The sequence below is a fragment of the Haliotis rubra genome, unplaced genomic scaffold (genome assembly GCF_003918875.1).
Source record: "Haliotis rubra isolate DU_JTF1 unplaced genomic scaffold, ASM391887v1 Scf1943, whole genome shotgun sequence".
Classification (NCBI taxonomy): Eukaryota; Metazoa; Mollusca; class Gastropoda; order Lepetellida; family Haliotidae; genus Haliotis; species Haliotis rubra.
Genome location: NW_025765940.1, coordinates 49,120 through 75,000, shown reverse-complemented (window position 1 = coordinate 75,000; position 25,881 = coordinate 49,120). Strand labels below are relative to the sequence as shown.

The following is a 25,881-nucleotide window of genomic DNA, read 5'->3' as shown; positions in this document are numbered from 1 at the left end:
AAGTCTGGGCTAGTACAAGCAGCCGCACATACACATACACACGCATGCACGTCGTCATATGAGCGAAATATTCTCAAGCACGACGTTAAACCCAATTTCACCTCACTCACCTCACCTCACCTTAACACCACTGCATGTATACCCTCATAAATATTTCTTTGTTGTTAAGATTATATAAAGGTTGCATATGCCTGTATAATATACTACCAAACAGATATCTTCCAGTTTGCACTATTTGCATGATGTGGATTTGGAATATATTTACAACTGATCAAATAACGATCGTTCATTTGACTACAGGCTTTAGGTGTCACGGCGTATCAGTTTAATGGGAGATGAACGTCCGATGTGATTCAGGTCTCAGTCGTTTACCATTCGGTGAAACCCACAAACACGGGTATGGTGTTGAAGAAACTAAATCATAATGGGGAAACTGGGAACCCACCATCATAGGTTTCTGGTGCATCAAAGGGACGCAACTGAGAAAAACTGAGGTGTCTTTAAACGACAGGACCACCCCTGCCCCTGAATTGATAGTGAGAGTGTGGAGTGAAGTTTTACGCCGTGTTTAACAAACAATTCCAGCAACATCACTGCGGGTTTTGCGTTCGTTCGTCACGCCGAAGACCCGGGTTCGATTCCCCACATGGGTACAATGTCTGAAGCCCATTTCGGATGTCCCCGCCGTGATGTTGCTGGATATTGCTAAAAACGGCGTAAAACCATACACACTCACTTATGAGATCCTCCCTCGTTGGAATAGCAAAACAATGACATAAATAAAACAAATATTTGGCTTTATAACAGATATATAGTGTGTAGAATGAAAGATTAAGGAAAACAAATTACAAACAAAAACATAAAATAATCAAATACCTGTATCGTTTCAGTTAAAATGGACAGATATTTTGAGGTAATTACAAGCAAAACAGAAACATAGTTTAATTCAACTCATAGATACAATAAATATATTCTATATTTGGTACTGGGAGGGTTCTAGTCCTGGTCATGTAAATACGTTAAGACTCAAAAGCAAACGCATCTGTTTCCATCTAACTCATCTAAATCAAGATAAATACGTAAATATTTCCTTTGAGATTCGAACTCCGACCCGTGTGATTGTCAGTGACATCACCACTCTCTAATGAGTACATCACAATCTGGCTGAAATATTGCCGATATGACGTCAATTTTAACTCACTCACTCTATTGAGTAGAATCGCGAATTATGTTGTCATGGAGAACGTTCTGGAATATTTTATGTGCGTTTCAGTTACTTCAGTCATGTTCAGGCGAGTATGCTCGTGATCAAGTTCCAATCATCTTTCAACGTCTTTGGTTCGCAACCTACTCCGTGTGGACGATGTACCCTGTAGACCAAGAACTTAATCTCTTTCATCGGGGATCCGAACACATACCAACATGCAACACGTTCTTCCCATGAGCGGAGATCAGCATTTGTTATACAGTTGATATTCCAGCTACAGGTTTTCCTACGCTGTGGGGAAGGTTTAGATATGTAACGTCACGACACGTTAGTGTTACGTCATTTTATAACGTTATGTCTCAACGTAATAACAACGTTGCAAATTTACGTTCAGGAAACGTTATGCTTTGGGCTCTCACAACGTTATAACAACGTTTGTTATAACTTTGGTGTCGCGATAGTCTGTAAAACTTTTTTTTCACTTTGAGATTCTTTCTTCACTATTCAACTACAGCTTCAGAACAGGACCAAAACAACATGCAAATTGACGAATAAACATTGAAGTGAATCTCTGCTTTGTTTCGTATGTACTGTTCACTACTGGGAAAACTATTTAACTATTAACGTTAAATAGATCGTAAAGACAACGTTAAATACGTTAGCATGAACTAACTTTAACCTTGTGGCGACGTAAAATGACGTATGACAACGTTAGTCACAACGTTGTGACCAACGTAAATGGGAGTCCACAGAATAACGTTGTGACAACGTGAAATTGATAGCTGGGATAGCATTGTTCTTTAACACGCCCCATTATTGAGTCGAGATTGGCTTCTCCGCTTGAACATGAATACGCACGGTATCCGACCACGGCCCCTCACTCACCCATCAAAATCCCGCATCATCCCGACAAGACGGATCCTCAGTAACAACGTACATGGCGCCATGTCAGGAGAAAAGTCCCATCTTGTCCGGCCGATGGAGACGTGCTTCGGGGAATTTGTACAGTCTAAGGGGAGACGACTGTGTATCAGCTATTGTTTTCCATGATTCCGATAAGACGCACTGTTTAAATTCAATGGTGTTAGGTCCCTTGTTTTGCGGTGGTTCTGCATGGATTGTATTTCGTAAAACATTCGCTTGAACTTCCCTGAATTTGAAGGTCTTTCCCATGTTATTCGCGTCCTCGGTTGGTGAATCGGAGTGTATGTAATACTCTAACTTGTGAATATTAACCGCATCTGTGGGACAAGCTGGAAGATGCGGCTGTTGCGGATGGTGCGGTTGTTGCGGTTTTGCGGATGGTGCGTTTTTGCGTAAGATGCGGACAATGCAAATGTCAGGGTTCAGCATCTTTGTCTTGTTTAGATATGTCACTTGTTCCCCATCGCAGCTTCTTGGGACTTTTCCATGCGTTTTCTTGAGACTTTCGTGATGCCGCCGCCCTGCAACATAAAGTTTAATTGCCTTAAACTACGTGACGCGTAATGTTTATCCCATTTTGGTACACTACGTAACTGTCATAACAGTAAATATAACGGCGATAAGGTTATCAGGTACATACCAGGTATAAAATCCCAAGTCACGTACAGTACGTAAAAGGGATAACAGTAATTTTACTGCGATAACTTTATCAGCTACACACAATGTATGAAATTAACCCCCTATGTTAATGGGATAACAGGAAATATATCTGCGATCAAATGATCAAACACGTATCATACGTTATTCAGAGTCACGAACACTCTTTAAAGTTGATAACGGTCACTTTTTATAGCGTTACGTTGATCAGACACGTATTATACGGGAAGTTGATTCCACTTACGTACGACACGCAAAAATGGGTCATAGTCACAAAAATACGGGACACGTAGGGAATGTGTTGTAACGTTAGGTTACAAACCTGCATTTAGTACACCAAAGACAAATATGCATCCTGTTCGGAACAGACACTTTCATAATCACTGGAATAAAATATTCATGTATGCATATAGGACGTGGGGCAGACCCGTTGAAAGATCCGGAGGCGGCTAACGGGTCGGGTGGTCAGGCTCGCTGACTTAGTTGACACATGTCATCGTATCCCAATTGCCTATATCGATGCTTATGCTGTTGATCACTGGATTGTCTGGTTCAGACTCGATTATTTACAGACCGCCGCCATATAGCTGGAATATTGCGGAGTGCGGCGTTCAGCAACAAACCAACCAACCAACCAACCAACGTGAAGCAGATGGTAGCCTTCTGCAGCTGGCTGAAGCGTTCACTCGTCACGCGTGTTCGAATCCCCACATGGTACAATATGTGAAGCCCATTTCTGGTGTTAAGGTGATATTGCTGGAATATTGCGTAAACCCAAATGGTATACTCACGCACAAACCCATACATTCACACACTATAAAAAGGGGGGCGGTGGGGTAGTCTAGTGGTTAAAGCGTTGGCTCGTCACGCCGAAGACCAGGTTCGAATCCCTCACATGGGTACAATGAGTGAAGCCCATTTCTGGTGTCCCCGCCGTGATATTGCTGGAATATTGCTAAAAGCGGCGTAAAACCAAACTCAGTCAGTCAGTCAGTCACTCACTATAAAAGGACCAAACACTTCATTTACAACGCTAATATCAATCAATCATCTTGTCCAGATTCGACTAATTAAATATCTTTAATACAGCTGAAATATTGCAATAATCAAACTTACGTTTCAATGAAGTGGACCTTAAACTCCTCACCCAAGGACCCTTCTTGCAAGATGGCAGCCTGTTGTACCCATCGACAGCTCGAACGCGGAACCACATTTTCAGACCGTGTGTTGCACTTGATTGGTTTAGAGCCCATTTGGCATGTCCAATCGTAAGCATCGACTGAGTTCGAAACAAGCGAATAAACGGCTTGGCAGTGTCTATTATTTCTACCCAATGGTCGTCATCTGTTTCCCGATCGATCGGTTTGGTTATCGGTGTGACTGAAAGGAGTGGGTGGGACGACCAGTTTGTCTCAACCACGTAAATCAAACCAGTGAAGTGGGTCGCGTTTTCAGGAACACGCCATCTGATCTCCATGGCAGCGGGGGAGGAACTGGAGATGACGTGCTCATATTGTTCTATAACGATTCTTCCCGGTAACGACGGGTCGTGCTTCAATGGTTTCCATGACGCCCCATCTGACAAAATGGCGTCGTCACGAATGTTTGAAGCGGCTGGTGATGGGCGTGGAAAACCTGGAACGTACTTCCGGTCTGACTGGGCTCCGGTCTGTGGCAGTGGAACCATTCTGTGTGACCGGGTGGCATCTTGAAGAGATACTGGAACAGACACTTTCTCAACATCAGCATCAAGTGATGAAGTTCGCTGGTCATCAATGAAACTAAAACTGGGCTCTGTATTATGTGCAACTGGTTCTGCTGATGTTCTGCGAGTTCCTCGAGATGTATGCTCTGGGTAAGCAGGTGGAGGCCCTTGTATGTTTGTATCAACTGACTGAATGGATGATCCACTTCTGAAGCTTCTGTAGCTTAAAGAGAAGTTGATAGTTAAGTGAACGTACGTATAATAAAAATCGCAATGTATGAGTGAGTGAGTTTAGTTTTACGCTGCACTCAGCAACATTCCAGCTATATGGCGGCGGTCTGTAAATAATCGAGACTGGACCAGACAATCCAGTGATCAACAACATGAGCATGGATCTGCGGAATTGGGAACCGATGACATGTGTCAACCAAGTCATCGGGCCTTACCACCTGATGCCGTTAGTCGCCTCTTACGACAAGCATTGGTTACTGAAGATCAATATTCTAACCCGGACCTTCACGGGTCTCAAAATGTATGAAACAAGCATTATTGTTGGTCGATTGTTTAACGACGCTATCAGCAATATTCCAGCTATATGACGGGGGTCTGTAAATAATTGAGTCTGGACCAGACACTCCAGTGATTCACATCATGAACATCGATCCACGCAATCAACCAAGTCAGCGAGCCTGACCACCGGATCCCGTTAGTCGCCTCTTACGACAAACATGACTTTCTATTTTTCACGGGTCGAAACTAGTATCACACACCTAACATAATAACACAACGGAAACATCGTTCTAATGCTCGCCAACAACTTATGACAACCATATAAGGTTACTAAATCGAGTTACATCCACTCATCTAGCAACCGACCATTGAAATCAAGGACACTTCGATCAATATTATAGTAGTAGTAGTAGTAGTAGTAGTAGTAGTAGTAGTAGTAGTAGTAGTAGTAGTAGTGTGACTTTACTGACGGCTTCCATAGTGGACTTTTGTTACTTTATCCATTTAGGTTTTATGAGTGAATTGTTTTGTTTTGTTTATTCATCCGACGAGAAGTTATGTAAACAATATTACTAAGGAACAGTCTTTGTATCATTAATGAAGCTTTGTCCAGATAGGTACTGAAACCATGAAAATATATAATATAATAAACTATTCACCGTGGAGGGTACCCGTGACGATCCGGGTTAGAATTAGTCTTCAGTAACCCATACTTGTCGTAAGAGGCGACAAACGAGATCGGGTAGTCAGGCTCCCAACTGCATAGATCGTTGCTCATGACCGATTTACAGACCGCCGCAATTTAAGTGTAATATTGCTGAGAACGGCATTAAACAACAAACAAACAACGAACAAACGTGCAGGTCACTCTACCATCAAACTAATTCCCCATAGTGAAAGTTCACGGAGTTACCTCCCTTCCCCAACTTTGCTCGCCTCATCATCACACCTGTTCCCTGCTTACCTGCTGGTCGATGATGGAGGGAATATAACAACAAAGGAATCTCCGGATAAATCCTCGGGGTTGAGGCTGGACGGCGTCTGTATCCCTTTGATGTCGCATCCTCAGCAATGGCGGCCATTGTGTCGGATTGTACGACGGGGGCTCTCCTCCTCCATATCCCATTTTCAGCTTGGGCTGATAATTTGTAAAACCATCATGAATAATGTCATAAACAATGAACATGTCACATACAATTTAACATGAAGTAATGAAATCTTTGTATCTTGCGTATAGTGACCTTTTCACCACAAAATAATTACATGCAGCAATATTTCCGGGTTTATGACGTATCTCATATCAGTTACATTATTAGTGAACATTTAAAATGTAATTATTATACAAAAAATGATGTTTTTTGCCTACAACGTTATCACAGTAGCATCATAATTTCTCTCCTGTCACTATTAGACACACTTTAGAAACACATAAACAGACAGATATATCGTTTCGCTGTTAGTACCGCATATCGCAAGGGATGCTCACATTTATCAAATCAAAATAAACGTAATGAAAGACTTACAGAATATGTGAAGTGTTGAATCCTATGATGGTAAGTATGCAGTGGCTATGTACAGAGACAGTGTAACTTACGTTATGTAGGTCAGTATCGTATCTGGATGCAGTCTTGCGCAACCTTGACTATAAGTAGCTTCACGAACAACGCCTGAAAACATCCGTGACACTCCCACTCACAGCTCAGCGCAGTCGCAGTGACTCAAAGCAAGGTCAAGGTTGTTTATATTGTCCATGCTTTACAATGTTATGTTTGCTTTTACAGTTACTCACTGATACCCTCACGTGTCGACACTGTCGGAAAATAAATATTCCTTTATGATACCATAATAGTGACAGAGAGCGTTTGCATTTTTTCTCTCATGGAGAGATTGTATAGAAACCTTGAATTACGCATGATATGTAACGAAAGTTTCGCAATTTACACTATGTTATCGGAGGACTCAAATTTAGACGAGTGTCTGTCGTGAGCTATCCTGGCAGCTGAGGTCCATGTCAGCTCGATAAACAGTGGGCGTCGCCAGGTCGGGAAAGACCATTGAACTTTGACCCACATGACTCTTGTGCCGGAAATGAACTTTAGCGAGCGTGTAGGTAAAACACACCCAACTTTTTGACCCATTCTTTAGACTGTACATTGAGATGTAAGCTGGAGGGGTCACTCAGAATAACTGGGAAACGAGTGTGTACATTTTATTAATCTTCCTGTTATTGTGTATATAATTTTGATAGCATTCACGGCCTTGAGTCGGATGATCGCCACAGGTGCTCTCGGGTTACACAAGTGATAAGAAGGTTCTTTTGAAATCCAAAAGCGTTTCTGTAAAATGAAATGGTTAGGAGAAACCAATGGGGTACGGGCTTTCCCATATTTAGATTCTAAACGCGTTTAGCAACGAAATGTGTTGAAATCCTTAAATGCTTAGAGTTACAATTAGGGACAAGAAATCTTTTTCGGTCTGTGTTGAGGATCTAATCATGTTTGTAAAAGTCTTTAGACTATCTTTCTATGCGATGATACAAATATTCTACAGGATTTGGACTTGATAAAACATATGTGTAAAGGTGCTCCCGAATAGTCCAGTAGATATTCAGTTAAGAACAAATAATATAACATTTCTTCTATACTACGCCGATAACTACAGTCACATATATACATGAGTGAGTGAGTTTAGTTTTACGCCGTTTTTAGCAATATTCCAGCAATATCACGGCGGGGGACACCAGAAATGGGCTTCACACATTCTACTCATTTGGGGACTCAAAACCGGGTCTTCGAAGGGTTAGCTTATTGGTTCTTAATGGTTACAGCGTTTTCGCTCGCCACGCTGAAGACCCAGGTTCGAGTCCCCACATGGGTACAATGTGTGAAGCCCAATCAAACCCGGGTCTTCGGCGTGAAGAGCGGACGCCTTAACCACTAGGCTACCCGTGTGTGTTTGAGTGTGTGTGTAAGGGGGTGGGGGTGGGGGTGGGGGTGTAGCCATAATACCATAATACATGAATAATAAGTATTATCCATACGCATACATCCATACACATCATAAATATCATACAACAATACATGTAAAATCCACATACACACGCACGCACGCACGCACGCACGCACGCACGCACGCACGCACACACACACACACACTTACATACATACATACATACATACATACATACATACATACATACTGGCGTTTATTTCCCTACTCAAATAAATGTCATAAGGTATCATGGAGGCCACTTTCCAGCATATAGTTTACCAGCGAAGGCTTCTCCTTTGTCTGCACAGCTCACATTACACACGTGTACTATGATTCAAAAGAGTTCTAACATGTAGACTGTGTTTAAAAACGACTCGGCAAATTACATGTTAGTGGAAACTAAACAGGCAGACCCAGTTGTATTTGCAGATCGATTCTGATTCCATAAGGATCAAGGCAAACTTATTGTAGGGAGGTGATTACTTTGCGACAGTTTGTCATGGTTACCAACTATTGGTAACGTTTTGTGACTGTCGTTATCAGCAATGTTTGACAAAAATATTAATCTGTCTATCAGTGTGTTATTATGGGGCGGATGTTCGGCACTAATGTAAAAAAAAAATTTTTGCGATGTTACGTGGAGGTATCATCATATGTATTCAGGTGCTCGTGTCACAAGTGGGACATTGGGGTAGCCGAGTGGTTAAAGTGTTCGCTCGTCCTGCTGAAGACCCAGATTCGATTCCCAACATGGGTACAATGTGTGAAACCCATGTCTGGTGTCCCCCGCCGTGATATTGATGGAATATTGCTAAAAGCGGCGTAAAACTAAACTCACTCACTCGTGCCACAAGTAAGAACTGATGTAGTAATTAGAGACGTTATGAGGTAATGTAAGTAGAAAGGCCTGCATGGATTTACCGTTGTCTCCCTGTTAACGGTTTATAAGAACTTGGAGTTGGGCAAAACCTGACGAGAACAAGACACCACTCTATCATAACGATTTAGTTGGTACACATACGAGAGTTTTTCAGATTGTGGAATTGGATCCAGATTTGGGAGGAATGGTTGGATCTACGTTTAATGGCAATCAATGGCAAAGTGGAAGCAGCGTGCGCCATCTGGCATCATATTGACTTGACTACAAAAACATCCTATTAATGGACAATATCTCAAAAGGTGACACCATCAATGGTCTAAGTTGTGCTAATCGGCTCAGGTAAATGCAGGGTACTATCAGAGCAGGACGTCGAGGGATTCTACTCTAGATTGCTTCATCTAAGGCTTTTGTATTGCAGAAATGGCTGGGCGGAAGAGAACATTTTATGGTTGTGAGACAGACAGATTTTACCACGTTTACGTTTCTAAATATACTCTCCCAAAAAAGAAACGCATATAGGAATTTCAACTGTATTTTTATGTTTATTTTGAAACATCTTGTAGGCTTTATGAGTCAATGAAATATAGCGAAATTGCACACTGGGAATGCAGACTTATCCGTCTTTGGCACCAACTCGAGGAAAGCCAGTTTGAGTGTCACATGGAGACGGTGGTGGCGCTGAAGTCAATACCTCGTGTGACCACCGTGGGCATCCAGAACTGCACGGCATCGCCTCGGCATCGAACGAATAAGTCTCAGAATCTCGTGTTGCCCAATCGCAGCCCACTCTGCCTGTAGTGCCTGTGCGAGTTGCTGAAGTGTCTGGGGCTAAGGGTTACGGCGTCGCACCCGTCTGGCCAGGGCATCCCACAGATGTTCGATCGGGTTTAAGTCCGGTGATCTTGAGGGCCAGGGGAGCACATTGATGTTGTGGTTCTGGAGGAAGTCTCTAGTGTGACGTGCTGTGTGGGGCCTGGCATTGTCCTGTTGAAACAACTCCCTATTGCGATCAATGATTGGAAGGAGGTGTGGGCGTAGGATTTCGTCACAGTACCGTTGAGCTGTCAGGTTGCCCAGGATCATCACCAAATCACTTCTCCTACGGCAGGTGATCGCTCCCCACATCATAACACTTCCCCGGCCGAATCTGTCCACCTGGGGAACGCAAGCGTCGGCGAAAAGTTTACGTCGACGTCTGTACACCCGCATTCTTCTATCGCGTCGTTCCAATAGAAATCGTGATTCATCACTGAACCAGATTCTACGCCAATTCGGTAGGTTCCAGGCCTGAACGTTGGTGCACCATTGAACTCGATATCGACGATGTTGTTGTCAAAAGCACAGGGCCAAAATAAGGTCTTCTGGCACGTAAACCAGCCTCTCTCAACCTGTTCATGACGGTCTGTGCAGAAAGTCTTCTCAATCCGGGTATTTGTCGAGCGGTACTGGTCGCCGTAGCTGTTCGATGACGCAGGTGATGTACCCGGATGTAGCGATCCTGCGCCGCAGTGGTCGCTCGAGGTCGCCGCCCACTACGAGGGGCATCTGCTACCGCCGCATTCTGCCGGCGATATCTCTCACAGAGCCGTGAAGTGGTGCTTTGGTGAACATTCATGCGTCGGGGCAACTGCGCGTTGAGACTGGCCAGCTTTAAGCAAACCAATGGCGATATGACGGTTGGCTTCACTTAGACGTGGCATTTTGCGTTCGTCAACAATATTCCAAATACAGTGAATAATCGACAGACCAGCAATCAACCTTTATACCCATCATTGAGACTATCTGATCCCCAACTTTCACGTGCATTGCATGTGAATTGTGTATTCTGTGACACTACACCCGAAATTGAAAATCATGCTGTTAAATACGGGTATTTTACGGAGGGTGCGTTTTGTTGTGATGTTTCAAAACATAAACTCAATAGGACTCCTAAACAGAGTAAAACCTTTTGTAAAATGAATCACGTTTTAATTCATTGCTACATGAAATTGCTATTTTTCATGATGCGTTTCTTATTTGGGAGAGTATATTTCCCTGAACCAGCGCACTCGAATAGCGTGGACGTGTCAAAACCACGACTGTATTGTGTGTAAATATATTCTGTCCCAGATTGCATCTAATTCAATACCTGGAAAAGGCACAAACTAGATCAGCTAACAAGGCGTGTAACCATGCAGAAACTTATACCTGCTGGGTTCAAGAATAAACCAAAACGTATTTGAGGAAATCCCAGGTCAACCCGGACTTTATTAACATTTCGAAAATGAAAATATATGTTTTGACTGTTTCTACGCACTAACGTATATTTGTTGTTGAACGTGTTTAGATAGCCCGGGTATTGATATCAATGTTGTTCCATTTGGTTGCACTCCAGCTTGGTAAACTGTTGTTTCTGTATATTCTTTCGTTACTTCCATTTTGCCTTACCCGGAATTGTTATTGACTATAAAGGGATTCTTCGGGTGGTAGTAAATATCCTTTGTTTGTTTTTCTTCTTTATGTGTTATTTTGAATTATATTTGTAATTACATGGAGGGGCGGTGGGGTAGTCTAGTGGTTAAAGCATTGGCTCGTCACGTCGAAGACCCGGGTTCGAATCCTCACATGGGTACAATGAGTGAAGCCCATTTCTGGTGTCCCCTGCCGTGATGTTGCTGGAATATTGCTAAAAGCGGCGTAAAACCAAACTCAGTCAGTCAGTGTAATTACATGGAACTTGTAGTTGGATATTTTCTAAATCTGGATACTTTGGACTCACAAGTGGTTCGAGGCATTTGAAAACTGCATTTCAGCAGGAGTGAAAACTGCATTTCAATATAGCAAGAATTTGCAGAAACCGGAATGTGAATTCGAGACAGAGTGATATTCGACATATCCTTCAGAAAGATATTTGACTGGAGTGAGCCATACGTAGTCACACCTTCATACAGCACTGTGTAGTTAAGGAAATCTGAAGTATTTTTTGCATGTGTATTCAAACAGCTGCGACATATAGGTGACCCATATTCGTTATGTAATCATTCATAGTTTTGGACCTCGTATGATGACCACTGGACTGGCTGTCCAGTTCATGAGAACTCAAAATCTACAGAATACGATATTCATCGTTGTAAGACTTACATGTTCTTTGTAGAAAGATGCTGAGCAGAATTCAGGGGTTTCTGCGATTCGATACAATACAGTGAACACTTATTTCATTGGGACGTCCATTCAAGCCAAAATTAATCTGTCTGAGGGAATAGAGGATAGGCCATGTAAGTCTGATACCACATCCTACACTTTAACCTCAACTCTTTGTTTACCCTGCGCTTCACCTCCTAACGGATGTAGAAGTGAAAAGCGGCGTGGAGGAGCTCTTTGGCAAACAAACCAGTCTACGGAGTATGCGGAACATATCCCAGTCCTCACCTCCTGGTCAAAGGGGGCGTCCTTGCCGTGTCCAGCCCATGGGTTGATCCCGCTGAAGCCTCCGAATGAAAAGTATCCGTTTGAGGGAGTGGGCTGGTTCAGGATGACGTCACCGTCAACGGAGATGCTGCAGTGTTACAAGAACCAGCGTAAGGCCATAACCACGTGAAGTACCGTAGACAGTAGACGTACAGTGGCGTCCATCCGTCCATCATCTGTTGTTTTTATTGTTTTGAAGTTTGTTTGTCTGATACGGGTGTTAAGCTATTATAAAATATAACCGTGTTAACTGGCCGCAAACCTACACAATGCCGCTTGCATCCCAGTCCATGGTGTAGGTGTGGAAGTCGTCAGCCCAGGTACCTCCGGATGCGATTCTGAAAACAGTTATCTCCCTTGATTCATGGTCACACCTAGCAAACGTTCCCGATACATGAGTAGGTAGCCTAGTTGTTGAAGCGTTCGTCACGCCGAAAACCAGAGTTCGATTCCCAACATGGGTACAATGTGTGAAGCACATGTTGGTGTCCCCGCCGTGATATTGCTTGAATATTGCTAAAAGCGGCGTAAAACCATACTCACTCACTCACTATATTTACAAGATATTTTAGACAAGAACACCACAGTTTCTGCAGGGATGGGGATGAGTAATATAATAATATTTCAATATAATTTGTGAATATATTATTCTTTAGCCTTGAATTGAAGAAATTCCGATTGTTGGGTTAACACGAACAAAATCATCAACATGTTACCAGAACAAGTGGTTGAAAGTATGAACACCGATTCACCTACTTTCCCTGAGTGGTCTTTGGCCAGCTGTCACTTCCTGGATTGGGTCCCCAGTGTAGTGTTGACATTATTCTTTGAATACCGATGTTTCCGTAATGAAGGTTACCTGTTAGTGAAATAATTCATGCTTCGTCATCCATATTTATGAGATCACTAAACAACGTCCTTTCAATAGTTTGATAGGCATTTCTTAAAGACTGGGGGCGGTGGGGTAGCTTAGTGGTTAAAGCGTTCGCTCGTCCTGCTGAAGACCCAGGTTCGATTCCCCACATGGGTACAATGTGTGAAGCCCATGTCTGATGTCCCCCGCCGTGATATTGATGGAATATTGCTAAAAGCGACGTAAAACTAAACTCACTCACTCACTGGTGCCACAAGTAAGAACTGATGTAGTAACCAGAGACGTTATGAGGTAATTTAGGTAGAAAGGCCTGCATGGATTTACCGTTGTCTCCCTGTTAACGGTTTATAAGAACTTGGAGTTGGGCGAAAACTGACGAGAACAAGACACCACTCTATCATAACGATTTAGTTGGTACACATACGAGAGTTTTTCAGATTGTGGAATTGGATCCAGATTTGGGAGGAATGGTTGGATCTACGATCAATGGCAAAAGTGAAAGCAGCCTGCGTCATCTGGCATCATTTTGACTTGACTACAAAGACATCCTATTAATGGACAATATCTCAAAAGGTGACACCATCAATGGTCAATACTGTGCTAATCTGCTCAGGTAAATGTAGATTACTATCAAAGCAGGGCGTCGAGGGATTCTACTCCAGAATGCTTCATCTAAGGCTTTTGTCTTACAGAAATGGCTGGGCGGAAGAGAACATTATATGGTTGTGAGACAGACAGATTTTACCACGTTTACGTTTCTGAATATTTCCCTGAACCAGCACACCTGGAATAGCGTGGACGTGTCAAAACCACGACTGTATTGTGTGTAAATATATCTGTCTCAGATTGCATCTAATTCAATACCCGGAAGAGGCACAAAGACGCTATCACAGCTAGATCAGCTAACAAGGCGTGTAACCATGCAGAAACCTATACCTGCTGGGTTCAAGAATAAACCAAAACGTGTTTGAGAAATCCCAGGTCAACCCGAACTTTATTAATATTTCGAAAATGTAATAATATGTTTTGAGTGTTACTACGTACTAAAGTATATTTGTTGTTGAGCGTGTTTAGAAAGCCCGGGTATTTGGGTTTGCAACCAGGTATTGATATCAACGTTGTTCCATTTGGTGCACTCAGCTTGGTAAACTGTTGTTTCTGTATATTCTTTCGTTACTTCAATTTGCCTTACGGAATTGTTGACTATAAAGGGATTCTTCGGGTGGTAGTAAATATCCGTTTGTTTGCTTTTATTCTTTTATGTGTTATTTTGAATTATATTTGTAATTACATGGAGGGGCGGTGGGGTAGTCTAGTGGTTAAAGCGTTGGCTCGTCAAGCCGAAGACCCGGGTTCGAATCCCCACATGGGTACAATGAGTGAAGCCCATTTCTGGTGTTCCCCTCCGTGATATTGCTGGAATATTGCTAAAAGCGGCGTAAAACCAAACTCAGTCAGTCGGTGTAATTACATGGAACTTGTAGTTGGATATTTTCTAAATCTGGATACTTTGGACTCACAAGTGCTTCGAGGCATTTGAAAACTGCATTTCAGCAGGAGTGAAAACTGCATTTCAATATAGCAAGAATTTGCAGAAACCGGAATGTGAATTCGAGACAGAGTGATATTCGACATATCCTTCAGAAAGATATTTGACTGGAGTGAGCCATACGTAGTCACACCTTCATACAGCACTGTGTAGTTAAGGAAATGTAACTGAAGCACTATATATGTCAATGAGTAATAGTGTGTGTTGTGCTCATGTGATTTTCGAGCCGTGCATACGTGCAAAGCTAGTTTACAAATATAGAGACAACAGCAGCACTAAGTCGTAATTCTATCGTCTTAAATCAGTCGTGCATGCAGATCGGAGCATGAGCTGAAAACAGAAAGGGGGTTTTGCATGGCTGTACTCTATTTATAGATTAGGGGCGGTGGGGTCGCCTAGTGGTTAAAGTGATCGCTCGTCACGCCGAAGACCCCGGGTTCGATTCCCACACATGGGTACAATGTGTGAAGCCCAGTTCTGGTGTCCCTCGCCATGATATTGCTGGAATATTGCTAAAAGCGGCGCAAAACCATACTCACTCACTCTGGCGTTGTTATACGTAACATAACCCACAAAAACAAAAGCAGCATCTTTCAGTGTCATTTACTTTATATGCACTATATTTACACGTGTCGTATATTTTGAAACATGTATTTACAGAGGGTATTTGCATCAATATGAAACAGAATCCTTGCCAGCCTATCCAGTAAGAGACTTTGGACCAGGTACCCATGCGCGATTACATGAACTACAAATATCGCAAATGGAGCATGATCAGGACACATCATCATTAGGTACAATTCTAAGACACGATTGTAAAGCGTTTCTAAAGCGTTTAGCAGGGGCATTCGAGCACAGCCGTCTAACGCACGTTTTGCTGTGAAGAGTCGCATCCCTTTACTGTGCCAGGATCTGCCCTTGTGACATCACATTTTTCAACACCGTAACGGTGTTAATAGGTTTTCACCAAAGTGATAAACATAATGATTTCCTCACTTAAGTCATTCTTGTTGAACACGTCATGATGTCACTAAAAACCAATAGCAAAATATTATACTGAGGGAAACAAATAAGGGAATATCACTTCATCGCACTATTCCTCTATTTATTCTCAGATTCTCACCAACAGTGCGATACAAAGCTTGTACAGAAACCTGGAAAAAAATAACGGAACATTTGTGCTTTAATGTCTTCCCTTATTTTTTTCCCTCAGTACATAAGGCATCAAACTTTGTACTTGTCTCACGTCTTACTTAAGTCACACGTAAAAGAACCATGAAAGCCTCTGGTAACACCCCTACCCATGCTTCAAGCGCAGGTGAGAAGATGAATATCAAGCGCTGGGAAACAGTTCAGAGTAAGATGGAGGATGGTCAGTGATGACGTCACTGATGACGTCATACGGTGGTGGGTGAGTGTTGATGCTAGATGGGGACTGGGTAGAAATGATGTCACAGGGGAGATGAAGATTCTGAACTTGGGAAGGATTCGTGAAGAGGTGGAGCTGATGGTACACATCGCTGTGTCACACCATCTACGGGAATCGGACGCAAGTTTCTACACCTGTCCGTACACCTGTGTTCTTTCAAAACCACCTTGATCCCGTCATCACCTTTGTCGCTATCTCCGTACGTCCGAGAAACAGAATGAACAGTAGGTTCTCCAAGATGGAACACACCATCAGGTCCTACCATCCCTTTCAGCCCACAGATGACAAGCTTCTCGTCCGACTTGTGATATGAGAAGTGTATCAGTTCATCCAAAGCCTTGCAGCCTTTCACGTTCCTACCCACGCTGTCCACAAACATACTTTCTTCACCAAACACCTCTTCAATTAAAACCATCTCTCCCTCTCTCACTTCCCGGCCGACTGTCTTCATCAACCATGACGTTGCTCTCTTCATCCGTGCTATCATAGGCGAATTGGCTGATATGGGGAACATACTGTTCTTGTACGCTGTTCTCATATATTCAGTTACCATTCGTAATTGCTTGTACCTTTTCAGGTTACTTTGCCATGGGTTTTTGGAGGTACAAGGCTTTGATAGCGGAAAGTTGACAGCCACTGTGTCGCCTGATCGACACGTACCATACAGCTCGCCCGCTAGAGTTATCGTTCCTGTTTCTTTTTGATACGTCACTTCCGCTATTGTCAATTATGGCTACTCTGTGTCCATGCGGCGCTGTGGTGTACGTGGAACTATGTTTCCGGAATGATATACCCATCGTGAAGTGTCTTCTGAAAAATTGCAAACAAAAATTGAAATCATTGAATACACTGGACATTTAACCGATCAAAATACAAACTAATATATTGGTAAATAATAAGAATCTATGAACATTTTTGTAAAAGTAAGACTTGAAATAAATTCTGCAAAGCGAAACCAGAGTGATAGACGACAAAGTAATATTCTCTAATTATAGGTGTAGTATATACTTCGAGTTATCCAAGGTTCGAGACAATCGAAAAATAGCGATTGACAGTGACCCAGTTTTTAATTCGTGACAACCCTCTCCCTGATATGTTTGTTAAATCGGCGCCATTTGATTGCAGAGTACGAGTGTGAGAGTCTGGTTTTACACCCCTTCAGCAATATTCCTGCTATATCACAGCGGGGGAAATCAAGAATGGGTCTCACGCATGCTACAGTGTTGGAAAACGAAACCGTATCGTCCCCATGACGAGTGAGAGCATTACCCACTGGGCTATTCTGCAGCACCATCCACTGGGAGAGAATGGCAGATGAACTTACGGTGTATTTACCTTATAATCTATACGTCGCACTCTCAGGATATGGAACCAGTGGGGGTTAGGGTGTGGAAAGGGAGAATGTCGTTTATCCCATGATGGAATGAAAATAGAGAGGAGACGAGGGTAGGAGGGTGAGGTCTCAAGACGTTATCCATGGGGTATCAACCACTAGACTACCCCACAGGATCGAGTAGTATATACAATAGCGGTATTTATGAAATAAAGCTTTTGTCAGGCCCTTATCTCTCTCCGCTATTGTATATACCACTGTTTGAATCCCCAGTTAACTTCCTGGTCACTATGACCGCGAACCAACACTTTCCTGATCACGTGACACTATTTTGATCTCCCTATATCGTGTTGACCTCGACGAAACAGTTTAATGTGAATCGCCTATGAGCTCTTTGGTCTTCGTGATGAAGGTTTGCCGGGCTTGTTGTACCCTTTGTTCTATGTACTTATTTTTCTCGGCTTCGCTGACGGCAGTCTTACGAGACTTGGACCGAATCTCTTGTTTCTCTTAAACACCAACCCCACCAACCCTGACACCCCAGCTGTTATCTCGATGCCCAGCACTATGGGTGCGGCCACGATGGTGGTCAACAACCCGACACCTACCGCCCCTAGTCCCGTGCTGGTTGTCATAAGGGCGGTATCGGCCCCGTCCACGACATTGAAAGTCCTATGGTACTTCTTGCATAACGCTGCCCGTCTGTCGCGGTCTTGATCTAGTTGGCGTTTTATGTCGCATAACTGCCTCAAGGGGAACCTGTCTACGGTTCCAGTGTCTTCACTACTTCCTCTACGACTGGGTACAGGCCCATCCTGTGCGTATAATATATACTACAAGATATTTTTGAATTGATCTTCATTTAATAGTCGATCAATGTACTTGAGGCTTGTAAGGCCTAGTATCTTGTGTAGGCGAATAAGGGAAAGGTCAATAGGTAAGTTTTGTTCTATACTAACGTCAACGTAGCTTGTTAAGGGGGACAGCAACCCCAGTGAGGGGTCCGAGCTCCGTCGTATGACGATACGACAATGGTAGTCCCAAAATGGATATGTATCTGGCCAATATATTTCCACCCCAGGTAAAAGGCGCCAGGGTGGTCCCTCCCCTTCCAACCCATAAATGGGGGCTGGGAAAATGACTTCTATGATGAGTGTGGAGCCTGGGGGCATAATCGTAGAATATGATAGGCCAGTGTATAAGTTGAATATTAAAAGTGCATCCCTGATTGGTGCATATAACATGTAGCCCGGGGGACGTTGTGTTTGGGCAACTATTATATCCTGACCCGCGGTGAACCTCCCGAGCAAGATACCGTTGTTCTCAATTTCGGTGATATTATACTTGGTTAAAGAGATATAAGGTGCGGTGAGGGTCATGTTGATCAACCATTCGGGTTCTTTAAAGTCTGCCAGGGACACCCGCCTATACACGTTGTCTTTCAAGTGTAGGACGTACAAGGTGCCTTCCTCGCCGGGCAGATCGAACCCCTCCGTGTCTCCTAGGTCGTTAAGCGTGACGTTGGGGCGATGACTGGTCATTGCTATATTACTACCATAAGATAGTTTCCAACTGTTTTTCTGATAACTTCTCAGGGGTGCACTTCACCCCCATGAGGTGTATGTTGTCGGGTAGGAATATCTTGGTGAGTGATATCGTGTCTTCCACAGTCACGGTGACCCCCTGCAGACTGGTGTGGGAGTCGACCCCCACCCGCACGTAAACAGTGCAAACATGATACTGGTGTTGTTTCACCCACCGGAGTTTGATCCCCTTCACGACTTCGACTTCGCGCTGTGGTTCACCTAGGTAGACTTGGATGACCAGCGTGGAGTTCGCCGGTAGACTCTCCAGGATGTTGACCACGCCTTCGAATTCAGACACCACCTGCAACCCCACGTTTTGCGCCCCGGGCTTACTCGATAGCATGTGGGCTGCCATACTCGAGAGGGGGCTGATGACTAGTAAGCCACAAGCAGGGTTCCGTTGTTCACGACTTTGTTTAGGTAGTTGTCTTTGTTCTCCGTGAACACGTAGGGGGAGCCGAGCCTAATGTTGAGAAACCAGTCGACTCGAGAGGGAAACAACACCCATTTGTCGTCGTCAGTGAAGACGAGGACATACGGCTTGTTTCGGGCGACGATCGTGCTCTCGACATGTTCTAAGTCGAACAGTTTGCCGCCTAACGATAGGTATACCGACCATCTATCATCACCGATGCGGACTAGGTCGAGCCGAGTGTTGAGGGCCGCTCCTGATGTATCAACTATATCACCTAGGGTTCTACCAGAGGGGACTTCAACGCGTTTGTAAACGCTGTTTTTAAGCTGTAAGGCGTACAGTCTACCCTCTACTCCGGTGTCGTCGAACCCGCGTGTGTCCCCGAGGTCGGAGATCCCTACATTGACGCATCTCTTCACCCTTCCGGGTCCTTGTGCGCTAGTCATCTTATGTGCAGCGTTATTATGAGGTATCCTATATTAACAGGATTATGCTTTATATCTAACACTGATATTACCAACTCCGGGATAGCGTGCTGCAGCTGAACAGACTCACCGCTCGTTATCCCTGGAAGTGTCACGTACATATTAGAGTATATATATATATATATATATATATATATATATAATACTTTTAACATGTACAACCCGGGAGTGTTTTACCCTAAGATGGACATAGACTTCACGCACATGAAGATCGTGGTCAACGTGGCTGGGTTGCACTTCGGAGTCAAGTTCACCGATGTGTTCGGCCAGTATAGGCTTTCGGTGACGAACATCAAAGCAGTCCACCCCTGATTCAACAACCCGATGCAGTTCTGGCAGAATCAACTCAACTTCTCCGTTAGGTGTCGTACACGACGACTGGGTGTGGCTTGACGTTGACCGACACTTGGCGGGGACCGCTGAGTCAGTATGTGTTCACGGTTTACGTGTCCTACCAGGTCAGGCGTATCCTCAAAGAGATCAGCGCTCCGCTCCCACAGGACAAAGCATGGGACGCAGTAAACAACCCGTACGACCGACGTGCCTACGAATGCGTTTGCAATGAATTCGAACTAGACCCGAAGACGGATTGGCGTTTGCCGGGGCCGAACCACGGGTTGGGTATTCCATATGATGGGGGGCGACCCGTGAAAGAAGTCAGTGTTGATTTACTGAAACGAGATGTATTACGCCAGGACTTTGCTTTGTTGAGTAATGAATGGCGAGATGACCGTATGAACTTAAAAGGTGGTGTTGCTTTCACCGTCCAGAAAGTGGAGCAGCCCACCGTGGACGATTGGAAAATGTTCATGCTGGACACGTCGAAAGGGTTTACTCGTGCCGGTGTCACCAGATTGAACGACTTGATTCGAACGTACGTGTGGGCGCTGGTGGGTGCGCAGACGCAAACGCGTTCATACATCCTCGTTAAGGGGGCTGCTTCTGACGCGCAGAAACAGATTGTTGCCAACGTCGAGGATGCCATCGCCGCCCCGGTCGACCTGCAGAGTGCCATCCAACGCTACCAAAACGTATTGGAATACGCCCAGTCTAAAGTCGACTACGTGTTCGACATGGGACTGTACATGGCCCCGAGCGACATGCAACTGAGAGTCAATGAAGTGGTGGGCTACAACAATGAAATAGTCATCGCCACGGCCGACCAGAAGTTGGGTATCAACCCGGGCACGTCCCACCTCCCACGACCCGTGAAACGGTCATAGTTGTACCACCCCCAGAGCCCAGGATACGGCCCGCACCCCCACAGCCACTTTCCCCACGTGAGGTGGCTGAGAACAAGGAACATCTCGATAGTAAAACCACGCTAGTGGTCGCTGGGATCGCAATCAGCCTCATTTGGTTAAAAATTCCTTAGCCGTGACGTACACCAGCCCGGCCACGGCTCGATGGCTGCCCACAGGTTTGGTCTGAGCCACGTGGCAGTTTTAGCCAGCGTACTCAGCAGCCACGAGACGATGCTACCCAGGATGCCGAGCAGGGCTTCGGTGGCCTTACCCGCGAGTTTAGCCAGGGCCTCCCCGAGGGATTTCAGGTGCCTTCTCACCCAGTCTCTGGCGTCACCACCAGGTGGGGTTGGGGGCGTACCTTCACCCCCTCCAACCCCCATCAGCGATACGACCAGGGTTGATATGATGAAGCCCAATGCCGTCAGAACGCTGGCGATGGTGATCCCTTGCTCTCGGAAGAGGATTCGGATCCTGTCAGCTAGCGTGGTGTCCTGGTAGAGGACTCGATCGATGGTTTCCAGCACGCGGCTGATCTGGGACCGGAGCTGTTCTGGGAAGGAGGACGCCGCTTCCAGCCGGGTCGACCTTTCCTCTTCCAGGTTCCGCAATCATTCCTCGATGATGGCTTTCAGAGACTCGTCAGCCTGACTGAGTTTGGTCTTTTCATGGGCGATGTGGGCGTCTATCGCGTCCAGTTTGGCCGTGTTGTCCACGAGTGACCCACGAATGGTTTGCATGGCCTTGTCCAGTCCCCGCAGTTCCCGAACGGTAAATTCGAACCCGGTAAGGGTTTGTCATGGTACGTGGCCAACAATTCATCGATGGCAAGTTGGGGCTCATCGTTGAGTTCGGCCCTCATAGCTTGCAGACCTTGGACGACCTTCGGGGGAAGCTTGGGCCAATAATCTATGAGGTTTAGTGCATCGCGGATCAGTTGCCCACCATGGCTGATGAGTGTTGATAAGGCAAGCGGTTTCTCATGCGTTTGCTCACGAGATTGATCTCCCCTGTGAGCCTTCAATCGCAGCGTGCCATTCTCGTCGAGGGTGAACTTGGAATAGTCTCGTCTCAACGGCTCGACGTTGTGTTTACGCCTCAACTCGTCGTAGTATTTGGCGAAGGCCTGCTTCACGAGTTCGTTGCCCAAGGTGAACGAGGTTTCCTCCTCTCGAACGAGTGGGCACTATTATCCCACAAGTCATCCATCTGGATGTCATCGTAACCACCACCTTCAGCCATATTTAATTATGTTAAACTTATATATTTCATGTATATAACAATGTCATATGGTAGGAAGCTAGACCCTTTCCGGAGATCAAGATAGCCTCTAGGCACCAGAGCCGTGCGCCAGTCAGTGACCATCACCAACAATCCCAGCAAGACAGACCAGAACCAAATGCTGCTGGTTCGATTCCCCAGCCTTGGTGAAAACCACTTCATCGTGCCCGGCACGGTTAGACTGGCGTTCAACCTCACGTTCACCTCCGACAACTACAAACGCAAGCTCGTGCGAAACGTAGGTCGGGCCATCAGCATCGACGATAGCGACGTATTTTACTGCTACGGGGACCTCTGGGAAAAGCGAGGGAGAACACGTCAACGACGTGTACCAAGGCATCAGTAAGTCGACTAGGTTGCGCGTCGGGTACGGCTTCACGGCAGACCAGCTCGACAAGGTCTCGGCTAGTGAAAAGGCCATCGCCGAAGCGTACGGGAACAGGTTCTGCGTGCCGCTGGACTTCGAGTTGCTCACTAGGCACGTGCCGTTTTACCAGGCCACGCTGGGTGATAGGCTTGAATATGAACTCACGTTCAACAACTATGGCAAAGTCGTGCGTACGCCGAACGGTGATGAGGCCAGTTATGCCATCGAGAACATCTCTCTGGAGTTCGACATGGTCACTAGCCCGGAGCTGGCCAGGCAGGTTCGAACCTAGTACTTGGGGAAGGTGGCCATCCTCTACGACTGCATACTGCGGCATAGAATGGTAGTACGGGATAAGAGCAACATGGTGTGGAATATCAACCTAAATGTGCTGGCACAATCGATGAAAGGCATCCTGATCGTCCCCGTGGAGGATTACGAGCCATTCCGAAGGGACAGCGAGAAGTTTTTCAACCCCGAGATCACCATCGAGGGCGTGCTCAACCAGCTGTTCAGCCATGGTATGAGGGCACACCAGCAGTGGGACGAGATAATGAAGCTACCGACCCAACATCACCACGTCATCAAGGACCTGGATCTATCCTCTGTGCAGATTGGTGAATACCTGACCACCAAGTACGCGCTATGGTTGGACATGCGATCCACGGACGACGATCAGTTGCATGGCAGCGGACGCTGCATCGACAACGGCAGCGTGGGGATAACCATCCAGATTACCAAGAAGGCTCAACCCGCGGGCAAGTTGAAATTATATCTGTACGTGATTATGGACGTGCAGCTTAATATAGATAATGGGAGATTCGTGCAAGCCATCTATTGATCTACCCCGTGATGCACACTGCGCCATAGTGTGGGGGCAGACTGGTTGTGGGAAGACCGTTTTCGTGCTGGATATGCTGGAGTGGTACTATAGGGATGCCTTCGACAATGTCGTTATCATCTGCCCTGCTCTGCATATGAACAAAACGTACATTGAAAGACCTTGGGTGATGACGGACCCGGACGTGCACAGAGTCGACCCGGGAACACGCCTGCAGGACTGGCTGAAGGCTTACCACGGTAAATTCAAGGGGGAGTCAACGCTGTTTCTCCTGGACGACTGCAGCGCTAACAAGGAGATAACAAAAGAGAGAGACATGCTATCGTATTTAGCCTTCTCCGGCCGGCACGCTCAGCACAGCGTCTGGGTGCTGATGCAGAAGTTCAACTCGGTCCTGAAAGACCTCAGGGAACAGACGCGATGGGTAGCCTTATTCCACTGCAAGGACAGGGATTAGTTCGAAGAATGTTTGAGAGAAAACGACGTGATGAGGAAACTAAAACGGGAACAAGTGAAAAGGCAGCTAGCCGAAACTAAGCATGCTAAGCTCGTGCTCAAGACCGACCAACCCGTGGCTTATGAAGTGCTAGGCATTGCCAAGCAATGCTGAGCAATGGTTTAGCAACTAAAAGTTCAATATTCTATATGGCTTGTGAAGTGCTCATCGTGTGCAATTTAACCTTCATCTCGCTGTGTTTTGCGTGCATCTGTTATTATATCATTAGAGTTAAGAATCGCTTATTACATTATAGGATGGAGTGCAACGAACTGCTCGAACAACTGTTTGTGGAGGGCGATAAGCGAGTGAAACTGCCTGATGATAAAAGTGACGACAAGCGAGAGAAACTAATGGTGCTGGCGGTCGGCGGTAAGGCCAAACAATACTTTGGGGACTATGCTCCCGATAAGATTCAGAAACTACCCGCCGATGAGGTCGATAAGCTGTACGCGAGATACGAGTCCCGGCTCGGGGCCGAGATGACGAAGACTATAGGGTCGACCATGACGCAGATCTACACCGGTTTGGTGTCGTATGTCTTCCCCATTCCCCCGGAACGCCGGCTTTACCTGTGGGAGGACCTCGAGAAGGACCCCTTTATCGAACACGCTTTGAGCGCGCCGTCAGCTGCCTGCTGTACCATAAATACGGCATGTTCTTAGCCCCGGTGACGGCGGCGATCATCACGGCGAAGCATTGCCAATTCAAAGAGGGGAATAATAATCATAATAGTATACAAGATGGATGCTGCCCAGCCAGTGAGGAGGAAACCCCAACCCTGACACAAGTCACTAAGCAGAAGAACCCTAAGAGAGTCGCCGCCGGTAGAAAAGGTGGTTTGGCTAAGCGTCACAGTAACTATATATGGATTGTAGGCGCAACTGCAGCTCTCTCATTATTCATGCTATATCGTACATCCCCAAAACCAACCCCACCCCCGCAACCCCAATTAGAGGTCAACCCCCATATTATGTTGTAATTAAATATATGTTTTTATATCATATACATCATGTCCGAGGGGAAAACGTTCGTTAACGAAGCATACCACGCCACCGTGGTCGCCGGCCTATTTCACCACACGTTCTTCTTACCGAGTCACTTTCTCAGTTCGATACTTTAAAGCAATGTCATTATTTAGCGTTGACAGAATTTCTAACTGTGATATAGATATGTCGCTGTCACAGACAAAACTCAATGTCTTGTTTTATTGACACCTGTGTGTCTGCCTGCCTGTCTGCTAATGACAATATTCAATACACAACTGCGATCACTGACCACATGCAATTTGAACTTAACACCAATCAGGCTATACACCATAAACAAAATGCATTGATTTATGGCCCGAGTTCGGTCTCTGTCACATTATGTAATTACACAGACAGGCAGGTGTGATACTTGAACACATGACATGTTATGATGTCTGTTGATTGCAAAATGTTATACACAAAAAAATGAGCATGTATTTACAAAACCCAACATCTCTATATATACACACACAATGAGCCGTGAGGGTATCTGCAAATGAACCAGCCGTTACACTTGAGTGCACACCCACCCGCTCTGACTGGGTTCGGTATCCCGGCTGCTTCGTTTCTTGGGAAGTAAACCATGTCATGAATAAGTGATAATTGTGTTTTAATAATGTATGATTTTTTTG

The 25,881-nt window shown here is 45.2% G+C and overlaps 3 protein-coding genes across 3 annotated transcripts; all 3 read right to left on the bottom strand.

The window, feature by feature from the left end:
- Nucleotides 1-2,580: 2,580 nt before the first annotated feature.
- On the bottom strand, nt 2,581-6,049 carry LOC124274801. The gene is made up of 3 exons (XM_046710178.1): nt 5,968-6,049; nt 3,936-4,716; nt 2,581-2,652 (listed from the first exon to the last, which is right to left on the bottom strand). Exons 2-3 carry the CDS (start codon nt 4,473-4,475, stop codon nt 2,581-2,583), a joined length of 612 nt encoding a protein of 203 aa, XP_046566134.1. The 5' UTR covers nt 4,476-4,716; nt 5,968-6,049.
- A 4,941-nt stretch (nt 6,050-10,990) lies between these two features.
- Nucleotides 10,991-13,179, bottom strand: LOC124274800 (beta-1,3-glucan-binding protein-like). Its single transcript, XM_046710177.1, has 4 exons — nt 13,078-13,179; nt 12,588-12,659; nt 12,283-12,409; nt 10,991-11,002 (listed from the first exon to the last, which is right to left on the bottom strand). Exons 1-4 carry the CDS (start codon nt 13,140-13,142, stop codon nt 10,991-10,993), a joined length of 276 nt encoding a protein of 91 aa, XP_046566133.1. The 5' UTR covers nt 13,143-13,179.
- A 3,016-nt stretch (nt 13,180-16,195) lies between these two features.
- LOC124274799 lies at nt 16,196-16,726 on the bottom strand. The gene has a single exon (XM_046710176.1). It carries the CDS (start codon nt 16,724-16,726, stop codon nt 16,196-16,198), a length of 531 nt encoding a protein of 176 aa, XP_046566132.1.
- Nucleotides 16,727-25,881: the final 9,155 nt, after the last annotated feature.

Excerpts from the sequence above, each read along its gene's own strand:
- LOC124274801 (XM_046710178.1), bottom strand. The coding sequence starts at position 4,475 with ATGGTTCCACTGCCACAGACCGGAGCCCAGTCAGACCGGAAGTACGTT. Across the intron at positions 2,653-3,935 it reads CTTGCAAGAAGGGTCCTTGG|GGCGGCGGCATCACGAAAGT; the intron begins GTGAGGAGTTTA and ends TTTATGTTGCAG.
- LOC124274800 (XM_046710177.1), bottom strand. The coding sequence starts at position 13,142 with ATGTCAACACTACACTGGGGACCCAATCCAGGAAGTGACAGCTGGCCA. Across the intron at positions 12,660-13,077 it reads CCAAAGACCACTCAGGGAAA|AATCGCATCCGGAGGTACCT; the intron begins GTAGGTGAATCG and ends AACTGTTTTCAG. Across the intron at positions 12,410-12,587 it reads TGGGATGCAAGCGGCATTGT|CATCTCCGTTGACGGTGACG; the intron begins GTAGGTTTGCGG and ends GTAACACTGCAG.
- LOC124274799 (XM_046710176.1), bottom strand. The coding sequence starts at position 16,726 with ATGGTAACTGAATATATGAGAACAGCGTACAAGAACAGTATGTTCCCC.